The 21,670-nt window shown below is 50.7% G+C and overlaps 1 protein-coding gene and 1 long non-coding RNA gene across 3 annotated transcripts in view; one reads left to right on the top strand and one right to left on the bottom strand.

Annotated features, from left to right (window-relative positions):
* PLCG1 (phospholipase C gamma 1) overlaps positions 1 to 10,936 on the bottom strand; it is a 39,496-nt gene extending 28,560 nt beyond the window's left edge. For both annotated transcript variants that reach the window (XM_010375952.2, XM_010375953.2), the window contains exons 1-2: positions 10,863 to 10,936; positions 10,040 to 10,377 (exon numbers count right to left, since the gene is read on the bottom strand). In XM_010375952.2, coding sequence (XP_010374254.1) covers positions 10,040 to 10,256 — 217 coding nt within the window. In that variant the 5' untranslated portion in view covers positions 10,257 to 10,377; positions 10,863 to 10,936. The remainder of the gene's footprint in view (positions 1 to 10,039; positions 10,378 to 10,862) is intronic.
* LOC104672219 overlaps positions 9,770 to 21,670 on the top strand; it is a 37,298-nt gene continuing 25,397 nt past the window's right edge. The window contains exons 1-4 of the long non-coding RNA XR_749368.2: positions 9,770 to 10,184; positions 12,023 to 12,128; positions 12,545 to 12,700; positions 14,191 to 14,352. This is a non-coding gene — a long non-coding RNA (uncharacterized LOC104672219). The remainder of the gene's footprint in view (positions 10,185 to 12,022; positions 12,129 to 12,544; positions 12,701 to 14,190; positions 14,353 to 21,670) is intronic.

The raw sequence follows: 21,670 nt of genomic DNA, 5'->3' as shown, positions 1-21,670 counted from the left end.
ATCCACCTGCCTCAGCCTCCCAAAGTGCTGGGATTACAGGTGTGGGCTACCGTGCCCAGCCCAGCTTAAGTTCTTTGAGCTCATCTCCCCTATTGAGAGAGAAGACTACCTTGGATTTCTTTCTCCCAAGTTGAAGTTGAATACCCTATGGTTTTACCTGCTTAGGACAGCTGCTTTCCCAACCTTTACTAGCACACATGATTGTATGGAGCTTCATGCTTCCAGTGTAGACCAGTTCTCAGGCCAGAACCAGGCCATCCTCTTGGAATCAGTCTGGCAACAGACATTCTGTTCTCACTGGAGGGAATGCTCTGTGTTTCACTGCTGGCCTCAAAAGGCCCTCAGCAAAATTCTTAACGAAGTGACATGTTACCTTTTCTAACCTCCTTGGTGGATATGCTAAGAACTCACAAGAAAAGGCCACAGTCCTAGTTAGGATGAACAAGCTAACACAGGCACATTATACTCAATTACTGTTGAAGGGGGAGGAAGTGACTAGGGCAGGAAGAGGGAAGCTGCCTCCAAACAGCTGGTGGACTATCAGACAGGACAGAGTGACCATAAAATGGGTCTTCAGCACCTCAGAGAAGGACCATCACCCCTGCCCCCATTGCTGCCCAACCTCCCAACTGAGGGAATGGAGTTGTATTCCTTAGCTCACCTCCTGCCCCCAAGTAAGCTGAGAAACCTGTGGGACCTATGGCCAATTAGAGCTCTCCTTTACTCCTTCCTAGGGTTAGTCACCCTGTGAACTCAGGCCCACACTCTCTGGGTCGTAGGCTGAAGTCAAGGTGGGGTTGGAATTCTCCCAGCACACACCCACACCTACACAGCCAGAACCCAGTGTGGTCAATACCCGACTCCTACCATGGGCAAGGCCAAGCCAAGGACACTATAACCCAGGCCCATGCCCTCAACAATCATTTCCCTCAGGACATTTTAACTCAACCATATCCCCAGGTGTCCAAGAAAACAGGAAGCCAACCCCAAAGTGAACTCCCCACCTGTGCCAAGGAAGAACTAAACACACACAAACAAATGGCCAAACTCGCCATGGCCCAACCCCTCACCAGTCTGGCCAGCTGTTCACTGTCAGGGCTCAGAACATCAGTGAGACCGCCCACTCTCCACCATACCCAAGCCTTGCTGCCTTGCACCCAGGCCCCTTACAGCCTTTGTACGGATCCTTTACCCAACACCTGTGTGCCAGCTGGCAGGTGTAGGGACCCCAGGGGGTAGAATGGGCTGCTACAGGGAGAAAGGCGATTCCGTCTTGGCCCTCAGGCTCAGCCTACAGCACTTTAGGCACAGCTGTCTCCTGCCAGCCCTGGGCATTAGTGGTTTTCTGCATGGTCCAGATCACAAGGTTCTCAGGATCAAGGACTGGGTCACCTCCTTTTCTTGCTTCCCAACTCCAGCCTCCTCTGTGCCAGGTCTGGGCTCAGTAAAAAGGGATGCCAGTCTTCTGCAGGAGCACGCCCTGCCCCGTTTACTCTGCATCCTGAGTCTTGCTGAAGCCAGGGCCACCGGCCAACACCAGGAAGGGCCAGGGCCGGAAGGAAGCAGCAGGGCCTATACACAAAGCCTACATGTGGACTATAAAAAGGAGCTCCTCCCTGCCTCCCCCAGGATGGGCCCGGTTCCTAGGAGGTAAAGAGTGGGGAGAAAGCTAGGACTTAAGCCTGGGCACACAGCCACTGCAGCCTCTCAAAAGCTAGCCAAGCACTACCTCAAAAGGAACTAGTCTTGCAAGGAGGGGTGGGAGAATATTAAGGGCTTAGCCAGGAATGCAAGTAGAGACTCTCCAAGTCCCATCTCTTGGGACCATAGCCTCTCTTAAGGCAACCAACTCCATTGTCCCCACTGCTTCTTCCCCAAAACTACAGAATATTCGGGGACGAACCCCTTCTCACACTTCTTTCTCTACTCTCTAGGGGCTGAAAACACCCGCTAGAGGTCTCTAGGCACCCATATTCCCCACTTTCTCTGGAGACTCCAGCACACCCAGCAAAGCTCTGGGAAGCAGCTGTGATGAGTGGCAGAAGTAGCGAGAAACTCAAACTCTGGGCGGCAGCAGGATACTGTGGCCACAACAGAGTAGGCTCAGCGGGCAGCTCAAGTAGGGGCATGGGTCGGTGGGGAAGGGGGGGAAGCTATGGCAGAGAGATGACAATTAGGCAAGGGCCACACAAAGATACCTATTTCAAAGATGTCAGCCAAGGCAGTCTCTTGACCCACACATGCAGCACTCTACTCTATAACAGCAAAGCCACACTCACCACATGCATCCTAAGTCATAGAAATTAATTCCTTCTAAACCTCCATACTCCAAATCCCTCTCCAGCCTAGTTTGCCCAGGGTGTTCAGGCTCTGTGCAAGAGGCCTCACCCATAATCACTGAGGCCACTCTCCAGGGATGGTGGTGTAGGTCAGCACACATAGCAAATAGGGGAAATTAATGTTCCTTGTTGCCAGCCATTGATATGTGGGCACCTTTTGTTATCACAGCATACCCTCACCTACCCTGACAGAGCAGCCTCTTGCTTATTTCCTTCATAGAACTCACCGAATCCTGTAAGTATTTTATCTGTCTGGCTATTTATCTCCTTTCTGGCTGTATCTACCCTAACCTTATGTCTACTTCTGGTCTCCACAGTGCTTGGCACAGTTAGCAAATGCCAGAGTCTAAAGCCAGGGAAGTACAAGTAGTGTCTCACTTATTCAATGAGCCACTGAGGCCCAAGAAAGCTAGTTTTTTGTTTTTTTAAGGAGAGTAGCTATGGTGAGATGAAACACAAACCAGGCTAGAGATCTACTGCCACCATGAAAAAGTCAGAGGCTGGAGTAATCACATCCAACTCAGCATGCCCAAAACACAGTAGCAAGGCCCACAATAAATGTATGACAAATTAAGGAGCATATGAATGAATGCACGCTCTTGAGTTGTCATAGAGAATCCTGGAAAAGCCCTTCTCAGGACATCTGGGGCACGGAGCCCCAGGTTCCCATGTTCGAAGTGTCACCACGAACCAGCAAGTCAAGAGGGTGAGGCTCTTCTGTACCCCGTCCCTAAACAGCGGCTACATTCACCCCCATGTAGGAGTGTGGGAAAGGTCTGGGTGGGCCAAGCATCTTGACACCAGGGTTGTGGCAAGGATGAGTGCAGGACGGGTTTTGAAATTGAGTCCAGCTTGTCCACAGATGGAAGCCTAGGCTGGTCAAACACATGTGGCCAGAGGGAAGAAAAACGAAACAAAAAAAAATAACCCTCTGTTCCTACAGAACAGTCTTATTGTCACTCGCACCAGAATGGGAGAATAAACTGAATACTATAGCAGGAATCAGAAATCCCAGGATCTACCATGAACTTGCTATGTGACCTTACCCTCAGGACCTTGGTTTTCTCCTCTGTAAGAGAGAGATAGTAACTCCTGTCCTCCATGGATTCATGGAGCTACTGTGAAGTTCAAACAACACAACAGGTGGGAAAATGTTCCATGAACTCCCAATATACTGTTCAAATTCCAGAGTTTTTTGATGCCCCAGTCCTCTGTGTACAGACTCAGGGAAGGAACACAGAAAGCAAGTAGGAAACAGACTCCTAGCCCAGGTTGTTGGAGCAGCCACTTGTGGCCGAGCTTAGTGGTGGAGAATTGGAGCTCTGTAGTTAACGAAGGTGAGAGTAAAGGAAATGAATACTGTTTTTTTTTTTTTGAGACAGAGTCTCTCTCGCTCTGTGGCCCAGGCTGGAGTGCAGTGGCCGGATCTCAGCTCACTACAAGCTCCGCCTCCCGGGTTTACGTCATTCTCCTGCCTCAGCCTCCCGAGTAGCTGGGACTACAGGCGCCCGCCACCTCACCCGGCTAGTTTTTTGTATTTTTTAGTAGAGACGGGGTGAGTTTTCTGTATTTTTTAGTAGAGACGGGGTTTCACCGTGTTAGCCAGAATGGTCTCGATCTCCTGACCTCGTGATCCGCCCGTCTCGGCCTCCCAAAGTGCTGGGATTACAGGCTTGAGCCACCACGCCCGGCCATGAATACTGTTAAGTGGTCACGAAGTGACAAACGTTGTGCTGGGTACTTTTCACATAAAATCTCTTACTCTCATATACAATCTCCCTTATCATTAATATACAGCTCTGTGAGGAGAAATTACTTTTACAGCTAAAGATCAATTTCAGACAGGGAAAAGTAATCTGCCCAAGGTCACAGTAACAGCTGAGACCTGAACCCAAATCTGACCAGTTCTAGCCACAAATCTCCAGGCACTTAAGCTCAATTACCAGCAAGGTGGGACTATGTGGTCAATGGCAGCCCGCAGCCAATCCTCACCCATGGCCCCACCTTGAGTCCTGCCACCTGTAAACATGCTGCTCTGAGAGATTCCCTCCAAGGAAGCACTGTTCCCGTGCTCCTCTAAACAAGGCACTCTACAAGGGGCACCAGAACATTCCCATCCTCCTGTCCCACACCCATCTCTCTTAGGACTCTCCTCAAAGTCTGCAGCAACTTCTCTAGTTCTAACAAAACAAGTGGAAAAGGGAAAAAATCAGTCTTCTAATACCAGGCCTTTGCAATCTCAGGCCTCACTCCCTCCCTCCAACTTATCATCTGTGGTCTCCTTGAAGCAACGTCCCACAGGAAAAGGCACAGAGTGAGAAGAGATGCTGTGAGTTAACGGAGACTGACACAGAACAGTGACAGCAGAGGCAGGCCCTACCACATCAAGGCTGTGGCATTAGAGCACTTCCTGGAAGACAAGGTCTCTCCAGATAGCATCCTGGGCTAGGCACTTACAAATAGGACAGTATCATACCTTCACTCCACAGAAAGGGTTACCACCCAAAGCAGCTGCTTCCAGCCAACTGCCCTGTCTCCCTGCAAAACCAGCAGTGGGAAAGAGCCCTGACAATAGAGGGATTGCTGAGAGCTGCAAGAGAGGATGGGCAGGCCTCCTTGCCTCTGAATCAAAGGGCTTGGTGGCCAGGCACCAGTCCCTTAGGACAACAGGTGCATTCGCTCTCCTCCCCACTAGGTCCTCCTGGGAACTTAATCCTCAACTCTGTCCTGTCAGGGCTCCTACACAGTAAGCACTTACACTGTGCCACACATCATGCTAAGCACTTTATACAGGTTCTCATCAAATCCTCACAAAAACCTTATAAAATAAACACCATTTGATACTATCCCTTTTACAGATAAGCAGCCCAGAGAGGTAAAGCCATATGCTTTAAGGTCACAGAGCAAGTAAGCTGCACAACAGGATTTTAATTCAAGCAGAGTCTAGGGCCCAAATGCTTAACTACTAAGCTCTGTCTCACCCCTCAAGACCCAGCCCTTCTCCCATCCACCACCATGGCATCCCCACCCTGCCTCAGCAAGAAGGTCTTGTCTGGGCCCTCATCAGTTCTCTCCTGCAAACTGGAGGAGCTCACTGGCCTCCCTCCCCAACACCTGCCTGACAAACCACTGCCACTGTGGTCTCCCAGACAGAGGCAAGTCAGTCCCACTATAGCCTCTGCTGACTCCCGCTGCCTCCAGGACTGAGTGTAATCTGCTGGGCACGGCACACCAGGGCTACAGCTGTCTCCAACCAGTCCCAGCCTCCTCTCTACCTCACCAACTCTGTTCCCTACCCCTGCAGGGAGTGATTCCCAGTTCCTCAGCCTCGGCACAGGCAGGTGCCTCAGTAATTCAAGGCCCACCTCAAAGGTCACCTCTCCTTTAATGCTTTCCTGGCAGAGCTCCTCACGGTTCTTGGTAGAGACTTTTATATTATGGTATGTAACACACAGGGTTATAATCACATGCCTCTACATCTGTCTCTTCCAAGAGTTCCTCAATGGCACAAACCATGTCTTAATAAACTTTAGAATCCTTGGTGCCTAGCACTGGGCAAATTGAAGGTATAATAATACTTATTGCAAATATTAATAAATGTGCCTCATTCCAAGAAGCTACCCAGAGCAAAGCTGGTAGCCAAGATCTCTAAACTCCAACTGAATCCTGTGCATCTGTGTACACATACACGCAGAGGCTGGAGAAAAGCTGGAGGTCTTGTGGGTCCCAGGACTGGGTGTGCTCAGCTCCTCCAGTTATCTGTGAAGCAGGCCCTTTTCCTAGGTTCATAGGAAACAGAGGATCCCAGTTGGGCGGGGGGCCTGGAAACCCACACACCAGGGCAAGCCTGGGGTGCTGAGGAAACACTAAAAGGTCTGACTTCCCTTGGAAAAAACTACATTCAGACAGGAAACACACAGGCAGGGATGGCTAGCTCTGGAGATCCGGACATGTGCTCTTGCCCCTCTCCCACTGGGAGTAACAGCCAGTACAAAGAAAACCCTTGATGACACCGGCCTGGGCCTTGCCCTCTCCCGTGCTGTGGGCCTAGCCCTCAGAGCAGACCTCCTGGTGTGGTCTGCTCTCCAGCCACAGGGGTCAAGCCCCAGCCAGCTGGTTCCACTACTACCTCCCTTCTGAGCCCGCCTGCCTCATCAAGGCAGTTAGCTGTTTTCTTCCACCACCCTCACCCACTTCATCAAAGGTACTGCTCACAATTGTCATCGCCTGTTTTCGTTTCCCTAAAAGCAAGCACCCATATTCATTCATCTGAGAGGGCCTGGCATCTAGAAAAGTATCTAGTGAAGAATCAGCCAAAGACAGAAGACTGGGCCCCAGAAGTCCCCAAGGACATGCTCAGTCAGTATTCACAGAGTACCTCCAGTGTCTACACCAGTGTTTACTGGGCCCACAAAGACCCTCAAATGGACAACCTCATTAAACACCAATCTGAACCATCTCAACTCAGAAGACACCAGAAGAAAAAGTGTGGAGCCAGAGCCTAGAGAGGCTGAGGCTGTCTTGGGATACCAAAGCCAAAGCGGTCTTTGCCCTGTAATGCGTGGCCTGAGCACAAAGGTGTCTCACAGAGGAGCCACGTGGATCACAGGGAACATGGTCTTGGGGTTGCTAGTCAGCTACTGACTAGTGAGCTGGCCCCAACTGAGGCCCTGGCACACACTGACACTTACAACACCTTGGGCACAAACGATTCTCCATTTCCATTTCCTCATCTGTAAAATGGGACGAAAGGTCTCGATTGCACTCAGCTGGAACTCTACATAACTGCATTTTATTCATTTATGTCAGTATCTGCAACATAAAAGGCCAAACACCAACCTGGTTCCTGTCATATCACCAGGACAACCAAACTTGTCAACACCTAAGCACTTCCCCACCCCGCCTTTGAGCCAAATGACCACCCTAGAAATCAGCAGGTGTCAGCTCCATTTCACAAGTGCTGACGCGAGAGGGCACAGAGTCAGGGCAGAAGTAGGTCTTACATATGAGTGCTCCTTAAACCACACTGTCTCTCCCTCAGGTCCACTGACACCCTGAAGGTAGCACAGTGTCTCTCTCTTTGGTCGGGCTTCAGGCACTGCTGGTACCCTGGTAGGGTCAGCAGGAAAGGCCAGATATCTGAGGCACTTGGGCAAGAGTCCAGGTGGCAGAAAACCCGGCTGGCAGTCCAACCTCCTCAGAGGCCACAGGAATCAGAACCTACCAACAAGGAGAGCCCATGAATGGACAGAAACAGGGCAGGCTTCAGTGGAAGCCTCCATTAGTAAAGTCTGAACACACAGGCATCAACCAGACTTTTCATCCAGGCTCCTTTCAATTTGAGTCCCCAAAATTCAAGACCCAGGATCCTCCTACATCCTCTGCCTACCCTCCAGGCCTGTCAAATCCTAGCTAACTGATGAGATCACTGAATGTGTACACCTCTGGCTGACCCACCTGCTCACTCCTGGGTAGGGGGTTATCAGGTCCTCTGTAGGCCTGCCTCCATCCCCCAAAGACCTGAGGCATGATAGATCATCCCCTCTCTGCACCCCTTTTCTGTTCAGGCCCCAACTTACAAACAAGAAAGGTCACATCCAGGAGTCAAATGTGCACAACTCCAAACACTTTCTCTACAGAAACACTGTTTTACATGGTGGGTGGGTGAGTGGGCACATGGGTTGAGGCAAAACAAAACCGTTTCCTGCCTTTTTCTGAGTAGCAATCTAAGTGAAATGTGAATTTGGTCACCGTCCTCCTTCCTTCCTGCACCTTCACCCTCACCTCCAGCCACACCTCACCCCCTCACCATTCCCAGTTGAGGGTCTTCAAGGGCAGCCATGGTCTATTGCTAATGTTATTACTAATAACAGCTCACATTTATTAAACATTTATGTGTCAGACAATGCTAGATGTTTTTACATGAATTGTCTCATTTGATCCTGGAGCAACCATATATAGTGGATATATTATTACCCCCATTTTACAGATGAGGATATCAAGGCTCAGAGAAGGTAAGTAACTGGCTGGGAAACATACAACAAATACATGGGCTTCGAATCCAGACTTGCCATCAACCACTGTGCTACATTTATTGCCTGCTAATATGCATGACTTAAAATGCAGTCGGTTACCCAGTAGACCTCTGAGAACTTCCAGCCAGTGCCACCAACTCAACACAGCATAGGGAGCAAGGAAGGGGACCATGCCTGGAGTCTGATGCCTGAGTGATGTTCCCAGGGTTATCTCAGCTCTTTGCAGTGCCTATCCTTCCTCTACTTTGGAATCCACAGGCTCTCAAGTCACTAAAATGTTCTCCCAGTGGCTGACGGGGTCAGTGGGGGCACTGAGGAAGGCGGCTGCCATTTCTAAGTTGAGCAGCTGCGTTAGATCTGTGTCAGATCTGGAGTTTGTAGCTGAGGATGGCTGGCTGCCTCACCACAAGACCTTCCTTCCTCCCAATCTCCTCAACCATCTACACACATGCACACCATACCCACGAAGGTTTGTAGGACCCTCCGTTGGGGTGTCACTTCCTGATCCCCCTCCTTCACACAGACCTGGTTCTGAGCCCGGGTCTCTCTAACCCCAGTCTCCGGGGGTCCCTGCAAGAAGGAACCTAGTCTGGAGTTGCAGACACACCATCTCTTCACACTGAGAGGCGGAGGAATGGAGGGCAAAGCAGAGTGCCCATCCGACCACAGCACAGGAACGCGCTAAGTGGAACAACTCTCAAAGATCTGGGGTTTTTCAAAATCCCCCAACTCCCTTCTCCCACTAGTGACCAGCACAAAAGCAGCCAAGCTCAGGCCTGGGAAGGCGAAAAGGCAGGAAACCAAGAGAAGCCGCTCCCGCTCCCTGAAGCCACCGGACAGAGGACAAAGGGCTAGACTCCAAACTAGCTGCACTCCTGAGAAGAGTACCTGACTCCAAGGCGCTGGGGCAGGCCTTTATGGGGCCCATCTCCCGGGAACGTGCTTCCCAGGGCAAGGAGAGTCCCTGTTCTGGCACTGAGTGTCTGCCCACCCACATAGGCCTCCAAAACTCAGCTTTGGGACAAAAGTAGCATTAAAAACAAAAAAACAGCCACTGCCTTCTCTCAGGCTTCTCCAAACCAAACAAGACCACCTTCCTCCCTCTCCCCCAGAGGGAGATGAGTAGGCCCGGCTCTGCTCCAAGACCAGCCCTACCCAACATCTGCCTAAGTTCTACTTAGGGAACCCAAAGGTTCCTTTGCAAACAAGAGCCCAGCCTGGGGGCCCGGAGTTTCACAGACTGCTCTTTCTGGAAAAAGAGTGGTGGGCGGGGACCGTCTGGTCAGGCCCCAGGTTCCCGTGCTGGGTTGGGGCCTCTGCCTTAGCTCCCCTCAACGATGCCGCCACCACTCCCAGAGTCTGGGGGGGCCCGATGCCTGCACCGCAAATCTCCAGCCCGCGAGGATTTTTAGGCCTCAGGGCAAAGCTCCTGGAACACTCCCCCCAGCTGGGGGAGGGGGTGTCCTGTCAGGTGACCGAAGACCCGGATGCCCCCCGCCCCCAGTGACCACCCGGGACGAAGCGGGGGCGGGGTCCGGAGGGGGTGGGGGAAGGCCCGAAAGTTTGCCCAAGTCGCTGGGGCGGCCGGCCGGGGCGCAGGCAGTGGGGCCGGGCTCCCACGACCCCAGCGCGCGGCAGGCCCAGGCAGGAAGGGGGCGCACTTACTGGCCCCCTCTATCTTGTCGGCGCCCCGGCTCCACGTGATCTGGCGCGTCTCCAGCTTGACCTGGAAGGTCTTCCGCTCGGGTCGCTGCGACTTCTTGGAGTAGAACAAAGTCATGACGGTGCCCACCTCGAGGCTGCGGCAGAGGTGCAGCACCTCGGCGTCCGAGGGCGCGCCGGGCCCGCAGCCGTTGGCGCAGGGGGACGCGGCGCCCGCCATGGCTCCGACGCTGGGTGCGGCGACGGCACAGGCCGGGACGGCCCGGGAGCAGGCGCAACGACGGCGGCTGAGGTTGGGGCTGAGGCTGAGGCGGCCGACGAGCGGGACCCGGCGGCGGCTCCTGCAGGCGGACACGGGGCGGGGCCTGAGCGCGGCGGGGCGGGGCGGCCCTGAGGCCCCGCCCCGCTCGCGCGTCGGGAACAAAGGCGCCCGCGCACCCGTGGGGAGGACCCCCGCCCGCCGGCCCGCTGCGCCTGCGCCCCACGACCCCCAGACAGGCCGCAGGCGGGGACGGAGGCGCGATGGTGGCGGGAGCGCGCGCCGTTCCCGGTCGACCCACCCAGCCCTCAGTCCCGCAGAGCTTTCTCACGCGGCCCCGGACACAGCCCGGCGGCCACGAGCGGCCCTGTCACGCACGGCAGCCCCGCCCACAGGCCGCAGGCCCCGCAGCCGGCGCGTCAGTCAGGCGTACTCGCACGGGCGTCCGCCAGCCCGTGGTCCCACACGGACGCAGCCCCCGCGTCCCGAACACCGCCCATGCAGCGACCAGGACGGGACGCGAGGAGGTGACGCGTCCTCCGGGCATGCCTGGCCAAACCCAGTTACCTGGGCGGGCTTCCCAGCGAAGGGAGCCAGGCCGGGCCGCCTCACACCGGCGGTGGCAGCGGGTTCTCCGCGCGCCCTCTCCTGAGAGGGGCGGGGGCGGGGCCGCCTGCGGATTGGCCGCAGGCACTGATGGACAGCCGACATGTCCCGCCCCCCCGGCAGCGTGGGGCTGGCCCCTGGCCGCTCTTGGGACGGGCAGACCCACGTCTGTCTGTTCCGCCTCTGCTGCCAGGGTGGCCTTCAGTGGTCCTCTCGTTCGGAGAGTTTCCCCCAAGCCCCTTGCAGGGGCGTTAAGTCCGCGGCCGCGCTATCCAGCGGCCTGACCTGCAGCTCCCAGGGCCTTTGTGTCTGTCCCTCGCATGGGCCGCTGTGCGCTCCGTCCCCACGCGGCGGGACTCGAGTCTGATCTGGGGCGCCCCTCCTGCAAATGCTCTCCTGAACTTTGGTTTTCCCCGTCTTTCCTCCTCCTCCTGTGGCCGCTGCCTCTCAATCTCAGAAGCTTCTCTTCCTCTGCACTCAGTGCTAGGCCAGATCCCAAGGCGACCTGACCTTTTCCCTGGCTTTACCCACCACACAGGCACCGATGACTCCAAACCTGCATCTCCCCTCGTTCCAGGCCTCAGCATTCCACTGCATGTTCCACATCCCCCCACCTTAGACAGCTCACCTTCCCTCCCCAAACGGTTCCTTCCAGTCTTCACTTTCTCAGAACGTGGCGCTAAACTCCTCTAAGTTGGAAGGCCAAAAACCTTTCAGATAACTTTGATTGCTCCCCCTGCCTCACCTCCAATCCATCAAGATCTGTTCACTGAACCCACAAGCTGAAGGCCCCATCTCCTGTCACCCAGACTATTCACTTCGGTTTTGCCTGGATCTATTCTCCATGCTTTAAATCTTTACAATGAAATTAAATAATGATCCCCTACATCCAGCCTAAAACCCTCCTTGAATTCCTATTGCACCTAAAATCCACACTCGCTGCTTGGCCTAGCAGGTTCTATATGACCTGTCCGTCTCACCAGTTTCATCTCTCACAAGTGCTCCTTCACTCTCCATTCTCCAGCCACAAGGCCTTTTTCTGGTTATGGAATAATTCATACTCTTCGTCTTTCTGAAGCCATTCTTGAAACTCACCCCTGCAATCTGTCTGCCCCTGTCAGCACCGCCAAAATTGAGGACACCAACGGTCGCGGTGGAGTCTGATATGTTGAGCCAGGCAGTGGGTCGGCTGCCAGACACAGCAGGACAACTTACTGCATTTCAGAGGTGAGAAGCCCAACAGAGCTTCCAGCTGATGCCAGAGAAAGAGCCAGGCTTCCTGGCATTTGTGAGATAGTAGGACTAGACTAGAGTTTGTAAGTATGTAAGAGTGTGTGCTCAGGCAACCTACTCAGCTGGATAGTGACCTGGGGCTGCTGCTTCTGACTTTGTCTTGCTGTAGTAGAAACTTGTGTGTTACGTTGATTTCCTCAAGTGCATCCCCTAAGAAGCTCACAATTCAGCATGACTTTGAGACACTTTGTCTTAGCCAGCTTCTGTGGCCTAGGGAGCGGTGGGGTAGCTGAGATGGACTGCCACCTAGTGGCAGGCCTTTACGTGGGCGGGAGGGAGCTAGCATAGACCCTGTGCTGAAGGCGTGCACCTGTGGTCACACCTGATCCTCATAATTATCCTCTAATGAGGAATGATGGTCTGCAGTTTACTGATGAGAAACAGAGATTCAGAGAAGTTCTACAATTTGCCCCAAAGCCCCATAACTAACATAACTAGGTGGGAATTAGAACCAAGTCGACCTGACTCCATGAGTTTTCTGCCTCACAGGAGATCCACTGGCTTAGGTAAGTCCTGGTGGTCAGTAGTCAGTGGGCGTGGAGGCTCTCTGGTTAATCAGCATGGGTGAGGAGAGGCATGCTCACTGCTGGCCTAGGGCACAGGGAATCCAGCAGAACGTGAATGCTCACAGAGTGTGGCTTGAACTGGCTTAGGCTTAAAGTTCTGTGGACCCTGCTCTTCCCTGTGTTGGGCCTTGACAACATGAGTTAGGAGCACAACAGAGACCCAGTGCCAGCTCCCCGGGAGTTCAGACATTAAACACTCTGTTATATAAAGACAATTGTGATGAGGGCTAGGAGGAAAAACATTGGGTCGAGATCTCTTCAGATCTCAGCAGAGGTCTAAAGGAAGTGAGTCAATGGTGAGGTGAATTATTAAAGGTGGGTTGGAGAAAAGTACATTCCAAGTAGAGGTAACAGCGTGTACAAAGGCCCTGAGGCCAGGAAGAGGTTGTGGAATTTAGGGTTACAAAGCTAGAGTTTCCTGACTGAGGAGGGGATAGGGAGTGATGAGGCCAGGAAGGTGGGCAGGGGCTGAATGGGGCCCCTCTCTGGCTGTCTGATCCTGTTTTTTACAGGAGGCACCCTCCTAAGTGCTGCAGCCCTCACTGAGCTTCCCGTGCTGACTCAGGCAGCCTGTGGGCTCTGATACACTTTTTAAATCTGTTTCTCCATTTTTGGGGGAGCTTCCCAACGTGCAGGGTAAGTCTTCCTTGCTTTTACTTTTGCCTCTGGGGCTGGACCTCCAGGGGCTCAAGAAATCCCTGCCAACAAGAGCTTGAGTTTTCAGCCCGTTGCCAGGCCTGTAATCAGGGAACAGGGCCCATTTCCTCCTGGGACTTCTGGGCCAGCATCCCAGGCCTCAGGTGCCTCCTTCCACCAAAGGAGGTGCAGGAAGAACAGGGCATGCAGAGGGTGTGGTCTGTGTGGGCTTCCCCCAGCTCAGCATATATATGGGTGCGTGGGTGTGAATGGCAATACGTGCAGCTGCACTGTCTGGGAGGAGCAGCCCAGCACCCACACAAGGCACACGCCTGTGACGTCACCCAGGCTAGCCCTGCTCAGGCCTATTTCTGTGAGCATGCATGCTTCAGCATGCCTTGGCCTACTCTACCTGTGCCCGTGCCCAGAGTCTGGGGAGAGTCCCAGCCCAGCTGCCCCTCGGGACCTGTGGGTTTGGCCTCACAGGTGTTTATTAAATGACCACTTAGAACAGTGGTTGGCGTATAGTAAACACTATGGAACTGCTTTATCCACATTGGCTCATTTCTTCCTCATTACAGCCCTATAAGTGCTCTTATTACCCCCATTTTCCAGATGAAAAAACTGAGGCACAGAGCTAAAAGGCAGGATTGAAACCCAGGTAGTCTGGCCCCAGAGTCAATGCTGTTTTGCTTCCCATGTATGTATGAACACTTTATTGTATATCCTCTCTCCTTTGTAAAATACCCCTACCTGATGTATTTTCTCTTTTTTTTTTTTTTTTTTTGAGACAGAGTTTCTCTCTCGTCACCCAGGCTGGTGTGCAATGGCGCAATCTCGGCTCACTGCAAACTCCATCTCCCAAGTTCAAGCAGTTCTCCTGCCTCAGCCTCCTGAGTCTCTTTTGATTCAGTGCTGTCACAGGTTGGGTTCTTTGGATGCGGACTCGGTGACAGGTTAGTGTGCAGCATGTTTATTAGGGAGTGCTCCTGGGATCAACACTCGGCGAGGTACTAGAAAGAAACAGGAGTGGGCACAGGGCAAACTAAATGGAGACGCAGGCCCGATGACAGTCTCAGCCAACCCCCAGGATCTCTGTTGTCTGGCACTAGCCTGGAAAGGAGTTGTAATGTCCTGGGAAGAGCCTAGCCTGGGCCAGACGGCACTCTGCAGCCAAGGTGATCTTCGAGGGGCTGGCAGCTAAAGATTTTCTGCTGATAGCTCTCCCAATAGTTGGGTCAACAAGTCCTTCCTTGAAGGGGATCTGGGTGGCACATTGCTATGCCTGCCACAAATGTATTCTTTTTCAGCCCTTTAAAAAAAGTTTTGAGTACTTAAAAATAGAGAACAAAATATAGAAATAGGAGATGAGATTATAAGGAGGAGGATGATAATATGGTTTATGGGTTAACGTAGCTGATGTGATTGAGAATTAAACATGGCTGAGCTTCCTGATAGCCAAAACAATAACACTTTCTATTCTATTAACTGGTTCTTTGGAGTAAAAAAAATTCTGGGGTTAAATTATAAAAGAAGTTTCTCAGCTGGATACTTATTTAATTGAAATAGTGGAGAATGTTCTCAACTGATTAATAGGAAATGCTGATGCCGTTTTCATTTGTTCCTTGTAATGGCCTTAAGTGAATATCGAAGGCATAATATACAAGTATAGTGTATAGCTCACTGAAGCCCTTTTCACATTAGAAGGGAGCAGATTTATAGTCTTGCAGTGTCTAATTTGATCCATGTATAAAACATTGTCCTTTTCCTTTAAACCATTCTTTTTTTTTTTTTTTTTTTTTTTTTTAACTCTTATTGCCCAGGCCAGAGTGCGGTGGCGCAATCTTGGTTCACTGCAACTCCCGCCTCCCGGGTTCAAGCAAGTCTCCTGCCTCAGCCTCCTGAGTAGCTGGGATTACAGGCACGTGCCACCATGCTCAGCTAATTTTTTGTATTTTTAGTAGAGACAGGGTTTCATCATGTTGGCCAGGTTGGTCTCGACTCCTGACCTCAGGTGATCCACCTGCCGCAGCCTCCCAAAATGCAGGGATTACAGGTGTGAGCCACTGCACCCAACCTAAACCATTCTTTAATTTTTAGTCAGTTTCTCATGTTAGACATCTGAACAGCCCCTCCTCTGGGTTTGTGAGCCAGCCTGCACCTCAGCATACAGCCAGTATTACTTCCTAAGAACTAACAGTGCACCTTGAACTCCACCCACAACCTGCTGTTTAGGCTCCTGACCCCTGGCCCCCAAATCTGTCTATGGCTCCAACTTAGTCGTCAGGCCTCACACTTCTTAGGTCATGTCCACCTGCTTTCCTCCTCACCTGGGATGTATTATCTGTCCCTCAAGAGCCTCGTGTTTTCTCTCAAGGCAAAATCACACCTGGCTCAGCTGTTCCCAGGGACTGCTCTCTCCATCAACCTTGGTGTATCTGCTGATTGGCCCCTGTAGTGGGACCCAGATGTTGAGGTTCTCCAGCTGGGCTGCAGATGTACCTTCTTCTGAAAGGTGGCAGGGACACTGTGATTGCATCACTGAGGCGACATATGGCAATAAAGAGAATGGGAAAGTCCTTGCCAGCTACTGGCCCAGGCCAGGGCAGACCTGCACTTGTCTGTTTTTCTCTCTCCTCCTTGCAACACGCTTCACTGATGCGTCCTCTAGAGCACTAGGACAGCAAGCTGAGTCAGAACAAGTTCCCACTCCAGCAGTGGGTACAGAAATGCCAACAGACCATGACAATTCAGTGTGATGGGAGCCCCTGGAGCACTGAGAAGGGCCACTTGGCTTTATTGAGACCTGTTGGTGTTGTGGAGATAGAGCAGAGTGAGAGACTATACGCCTGAAAGAGATGTGGCCACTCCAGATACAAGGCAAACACTCATTTTCATGATAGGGTCACTCCAAGTTGTTTTGTGGGTTATTATTAAGTTTTTGCAACTAAAATATAAACATTTTTAGAGATGCAAATGTCCACATATAATAGTTTATTTAGTTACATGTACATACTTTAAGTCACATATTTAAAACAATGTATTGATTCATGAATATTGATTTTTCACACACTCACATTTTCAGTAAATTATATTCAACTCTATATGAATCTTGGATTTCTGTATTTTCACCATAAGTCGCTTTTTAAGTCATCTAATAGAATCTCTCAAAGCACATCATCACTTTCCCTCTCTTCTAAGTTTGAGAGAGAGCAAACAACCTTTTTTTTTTTTTTTTTTTTGAGACAGAGTTTCACTCTTGTTGCCCAGGCTGGAGTGCAATGGCGCGATCTCAGCTCACTGCAACCTCCGCCTCCCAGGTTCAAGCGATTCTCCTGCCTCAGCCTCCCGAGTAGCTGGGATTACAGGTGCACACCACCACACCCGGCTAATTTTTTTGTATTTTTAGTAGAGATGGCGTTTCACCATGGCCAGGGTGGTCTTGAACTCTTGACCTCAGGTGATCCACCAGCCTTGGCCTCCCAGAGTGTTGGGATTACAGGCATGAGACACTGTGCCCGGCCAACTTTTTTTACTTAAAATTTTTTTTTACTTAAAAAATAATTTTTGTTGAGGAATAATTTACATATAAATACATCCATTTTTAAGTGTAAAATTTGTGCTTTGACAAATGTATACCCTTATGTAACCTCCACTCAATCAAGATAGAGAATATTTCCATCATCCCAACATGTTTCCTGGTGCCCCTTTGCAGTCAGTCTCCTGCGTCCCCATCCAGCAACCACTGACTGACTTTCTGTCACTACAGATGAGTTTTGCCTATTCTGCAATTTCACATAAATGGATTCATACAGTATGTACTCTTGTGTCTACGTTCAGCATAATGTTATTGAGATTCATCCATGTTACAGCAAAGAGAATACTTTCTGAATTAGTATGTGATGTTATCACTGAAAATTGTAACCTAAGCATAATTACCTTTTAGTATAACATTAAAATATTGCTTTTTTCCCCCTCAATTCCTCTATGGATATATACTAATAATCTTCAAAATAACCAGTTACTGTATTGCTTTAAACATGTTATGAAATATCTCTGCTGGGCATAGTGGCTCACACCTATAATATCAGCATCTGGGGAGGCTGAGACAGGAAGATTGCTTGACCCCGAGAGTTGGAGACCAGCCTGGGCAACATAGTGAGGCCTTGTCTCTAAAAATATAAAAATAAAAAAATTAGCCGGGCATGGTAGCATGCACCTGTAGTCTCAGCTCTTCAGGAAGTTGAAGTGGGAGGATTGTTTGAGCCCAGGAGTTCAAGGCTGTAGTGAGCTATGATCACACCAGTGTACTCCAGCCTGGGCAACAGAGGTGAGACCCTGTGTCTAAATAAAAAAGACATTTTTAAAGAAAAATCTCGGCCAGGTACGGTGGCTGGGCCGGGTGCAGTGGCTCACACCTGTAATCCCAGCACTTTGGGAGCCTGAAGTGGGCAGATCACCTGAGGTAAGGAGTTCGAGACCAGCCTGGCCAACGTGGTGAAACCGTCTCTACTAAAAATACAAAAAAAAATTAGCATTACAAGTGGCACATGCCTGTAATCCCAGCTACTCAGGAGGCTAAGGTAGGAGAATCGTTTGAACCTGGGAGGCAGAGGTTGCAGTGAGCCGAGATTGCACCGCTGCACTCCAGCCTAGGCAACAGAGCAAGACTCCATCTCAAAAAAAGAAAAAGAAAAATCTCAAATGTGTCTAAGTGCATAGTATAGTGAATGCCCACATACCCATCATCTAGCTTCAATAAGGAATTAGTGGCCACTCTTGTTTCATGCCAAATTCCACCCACTAACCCCTCCCATATTACTTTGACCCAAACCTCAACTCTGTCATATTATCCATTACTATCTCAGTTCTTCTAAAAGACTGGTATGTGTGTGTGTGTAGATAGAATCTCACTCTCACCTAAGCTGGAGTGCAGTGTTACAGTCTTAGCTCATTGCAGCCTTGGGCTCCCGGGCTCAAATGATCTTTCTGCCTTGGCCTCCCAAACTGCTGGGATTACAGGCATGAGCTATTGCTCCTGGCCTAAAAGACTCCTTTAAAAACACTTGTGTGGGCCAGCCAGGCACGGTGGCTCATAGCTGTAATCCCAGCACTCTGGGAGGCTGAGGCGGGAAGATCACAAGGTCAGGAGTTCCAGATCAGCCTGGCCAACATGGTGAAACCCCATCTCTACGAAAAATACAAAAATTAGTTGGGTGTGGTGGCAGGAGGCTGAGGTAGGAGAATGGTTTGAACCCAGGAGGCAGAGGTTGCAATGAGCCAAGATCATACCACTGCACTCCAGCCTGGGTGATAGAGCTATACTCCAACTCAAAAAAACCAAACAAAAAAACAAACAAAAAAAAACCAAAAACACACACAGTACAATTATAAAATCTAAAAAAGGCTTTGCTATTTAGTGATCTCTAAGAGGCTTGTTTAAATGGAATTCTTGGGATTGTGAAAAATAATTACTAAGTCTGTGTTAAATTTCTTTGTCTCCTTGTTTACTGATTTTTGTCAGGGGACTACTTATAAGCATCCAAAACTGGCCTGAGGTCATTTCAGGGTAATGTGTTTTCTCTAAAAAGTGCTTTTTGGTTCAAAACAAGTTGACAGTGTCTCATTATTTGAGGAGTTTCTAAGGAGTAAAATTTTTTCAGAAAAAAATTAAATTTTATGGTATTGAGGAGACGATTTTGGAGTAATTTACTGGGTGTGGAAATGAGAGGAATGAAGGATGGTGGCTACCTTAGTTTTTGGGTTGGGGGACAAAGGATCTGGTGCCCTTCCCTGAGTTGTGAAGCCCAGGCCCAACAAGATTGGGGTGGTAGGTACTGAGCTCAGTTCTAGAGACGCTGAGATTGAGGTGCCCGTGGACATGCCCTGCAGAGGTGTAGTTGACAGTATGAGTCTGGAGCTTAGAAAAGGGCTCTGGCCGGGCGCGGTGGCTCAAGCCTGTAATCCCAGCATTATGGGAGGCCGAGACGGGCGGATCACGAGGTCAGGAGATCGAGACCATCCTGGCGAACACGGTGAAACCCCGTCTCTACTAAAAAATACAAAAAACTAGCCGGGCGAGGTGGCGGGTGCCTGTAGTCCCAGCTACTTGGGAGGCTGAGGCGGGAGAATGGCGTAAACCCGGGAGGCGGAGCTTGCAGTGAGCTGAGATCCGGCCACTGCACTCCAGCCTGGGCGACAGAGCGAGACTCTGCCTCAAAAAAAAAAAAAAAAAAAAGAAAAGGGCTCTAGGCTAGAGAGAAAGAGGTGTCATCATCTTTAGGGGCAAATGAAATCAGCTACGCTGACAGAAGAATCTTGGCACTTAGGGCCTGATAGAAGAGGTGACTCAGAAAAAGCCTGATAGGGACCAGGAGGAAAATCAGGAGAGGTTGGCATTATGAAAACCAGAGAGAAGGGAGTGGTCACATATTGAATGATTCCATTTACATGAAATGTTCAGAATGCACATTTAGAAAGGTTAGTGGAGGCTGGGAGTGGTAATGGGGATTAACTGTAAGTGAGCATGAAGGATCTTACAGGGAGATGAAAATGTTCTAAAATTGATTTATGGTTAATAGTTGCACCACTCAGCAGTTACTAAAAATCATTGTACCCTCAAAATGATGGAAGGAGCGGTCAACAGTGTCCAGTGCCACAGAGACCCTAAGATGCAGAATGGAGAGCCCATGTATTGGTTTGGTCATTTAGTCATTGGTGATAAGTGGTCAGAGTGAAGAGAAGGAATTGGGGGCTCATGGGACAGAAACTAGTTGCAGTGGGTGGGGGAATGACTGGATGGTGTAGATGACTCATTGCAGGTGCTTGTTTGGGAAAAAAGGGAAAGTAGTGGCTGGAAAGGGCTGAGGGTTGTGAAGGTTTTTTTTTCATGTTTTAATGTAGCAGAGGTCTGAAATTTGACAGCTTTTGGCAGGGAGAGTGGACACACAGGACTTGCTGGCCAGATTTGGGGGATGGGAGGTGAAGGTGAGGTAAAAAAAGGGGAGCCAAGTCAGCACACAGATATCTGGCTTGCGTAGCACGTGGAAGCCGTTTGCCCACACCAAACTCGGGCATCATAGAAAGGCCTGATGGGAGGAAGTTTCTCAGACCTTGCCCATCTGGCCTGTTCTTGGACGTGGCTGGAAGTAAAACCTACTGGACTAGGCAAGGGGATAAGTTTACTCTTGACTCCTGGGGTCAGGCATCCTTCAAGGCCCTTTACATCTAGCCCCCACCTACCTGTTCAGCTTCTTTTCTCATCCCCAGTGGCCAGGTCGGCTTCCCATTCTCTGGCTTTGGTCTCCCAGGCCTGCTGCCACCGTTTGAACTGCCCTTCTCAGTTGTGTTGAGCAGCATCTTGTTCCCCAGCATCTGCCCTCAGACTTGCAAGGGAGGTCCTTGCCAGAGAGGTAAGCATTACTTCCTGTTCATCAGCAAGGTCTTCTGCCTGCAAAGCCTCCTTACCTGACCTTCTAGCTTTGGACCAGTTTGTCCCCTAGCTGTGGCATCTGAGGTCCACTTATCACCTACCTACCAGCCACAGTGTATCAAATGGGTACCAAAAGAGCCTCTATGTTGTATTCCCTACATTCAGTGGCCAGCTACCTCAACACAGAATTCAAAGACACCTGGCTGGAGTCTCTCGGCTCCAAAGCAGTGATGGCTACATAACCTCCCTTATTCTCTGGGGTGAATGCTGCCTTTTTCACTGGTTAATGAAAATACAGGCTGCCAAGGACCTCTAGGATTCTATTGTAGGCCTAGTACCAGCCCTGCCTCCAGCCTCAGGGAGAACAGAGACTATGGGTTTGCCTCCTGGAAGACACCTACCTGCTCATGCTAACAAGCTAGAGGGCCCAGGGCCCTTCCATTAATTTACCAATTCTGACCCTTCTGGCCTTCCTGCTCCCTGTAGTCCATTTGACCTAGAGACCTCACCTTTCATTCTGAATTCCAGACTTACCTATAATTTAGGATGAGCAAAGGAACAATTTTTGTGGAGACCATAGCCAGCTAGGGTATCTGGAGCATCAGAAAGTGGTCAGAGACCACACTGCCTCTTTCAATTAAGCAGTCAATGCAGGGAGAACTTTGCATCCCACCTGGGAAGGGGCTTCTGGGATCTGGAACCTTAATTCTCCCCATCCTGATTGTAAGCTTAGCCACATGAGCAAACTCAAAGCCGCTCCCTTCTGCTTTTGGCCAGTGCACATGGAAAGCTCTCCAAAACTTGACTCAAATACAGCTGCAACATCCTGCTCAATATACTTT

Source organism: Rhinopithecus roxellana, chromosome 13 (genome assembly GCF_007565055.1).
Source record: "Rhinopithecus roxellana isolate Shanxi Qingling chromosome 13, ASM756505v1, whole genome shotgun sequence".
Lineage (NCBI taxonomy): Eukaryota > Metazoa > Chordata > Mammalia > Primates > Cercopithecidae > Rhinopithecus > Rhinopithecus roxellana.
This window is presented reverse-complemented; position numbering and strand designations above follow the sequence as displayed.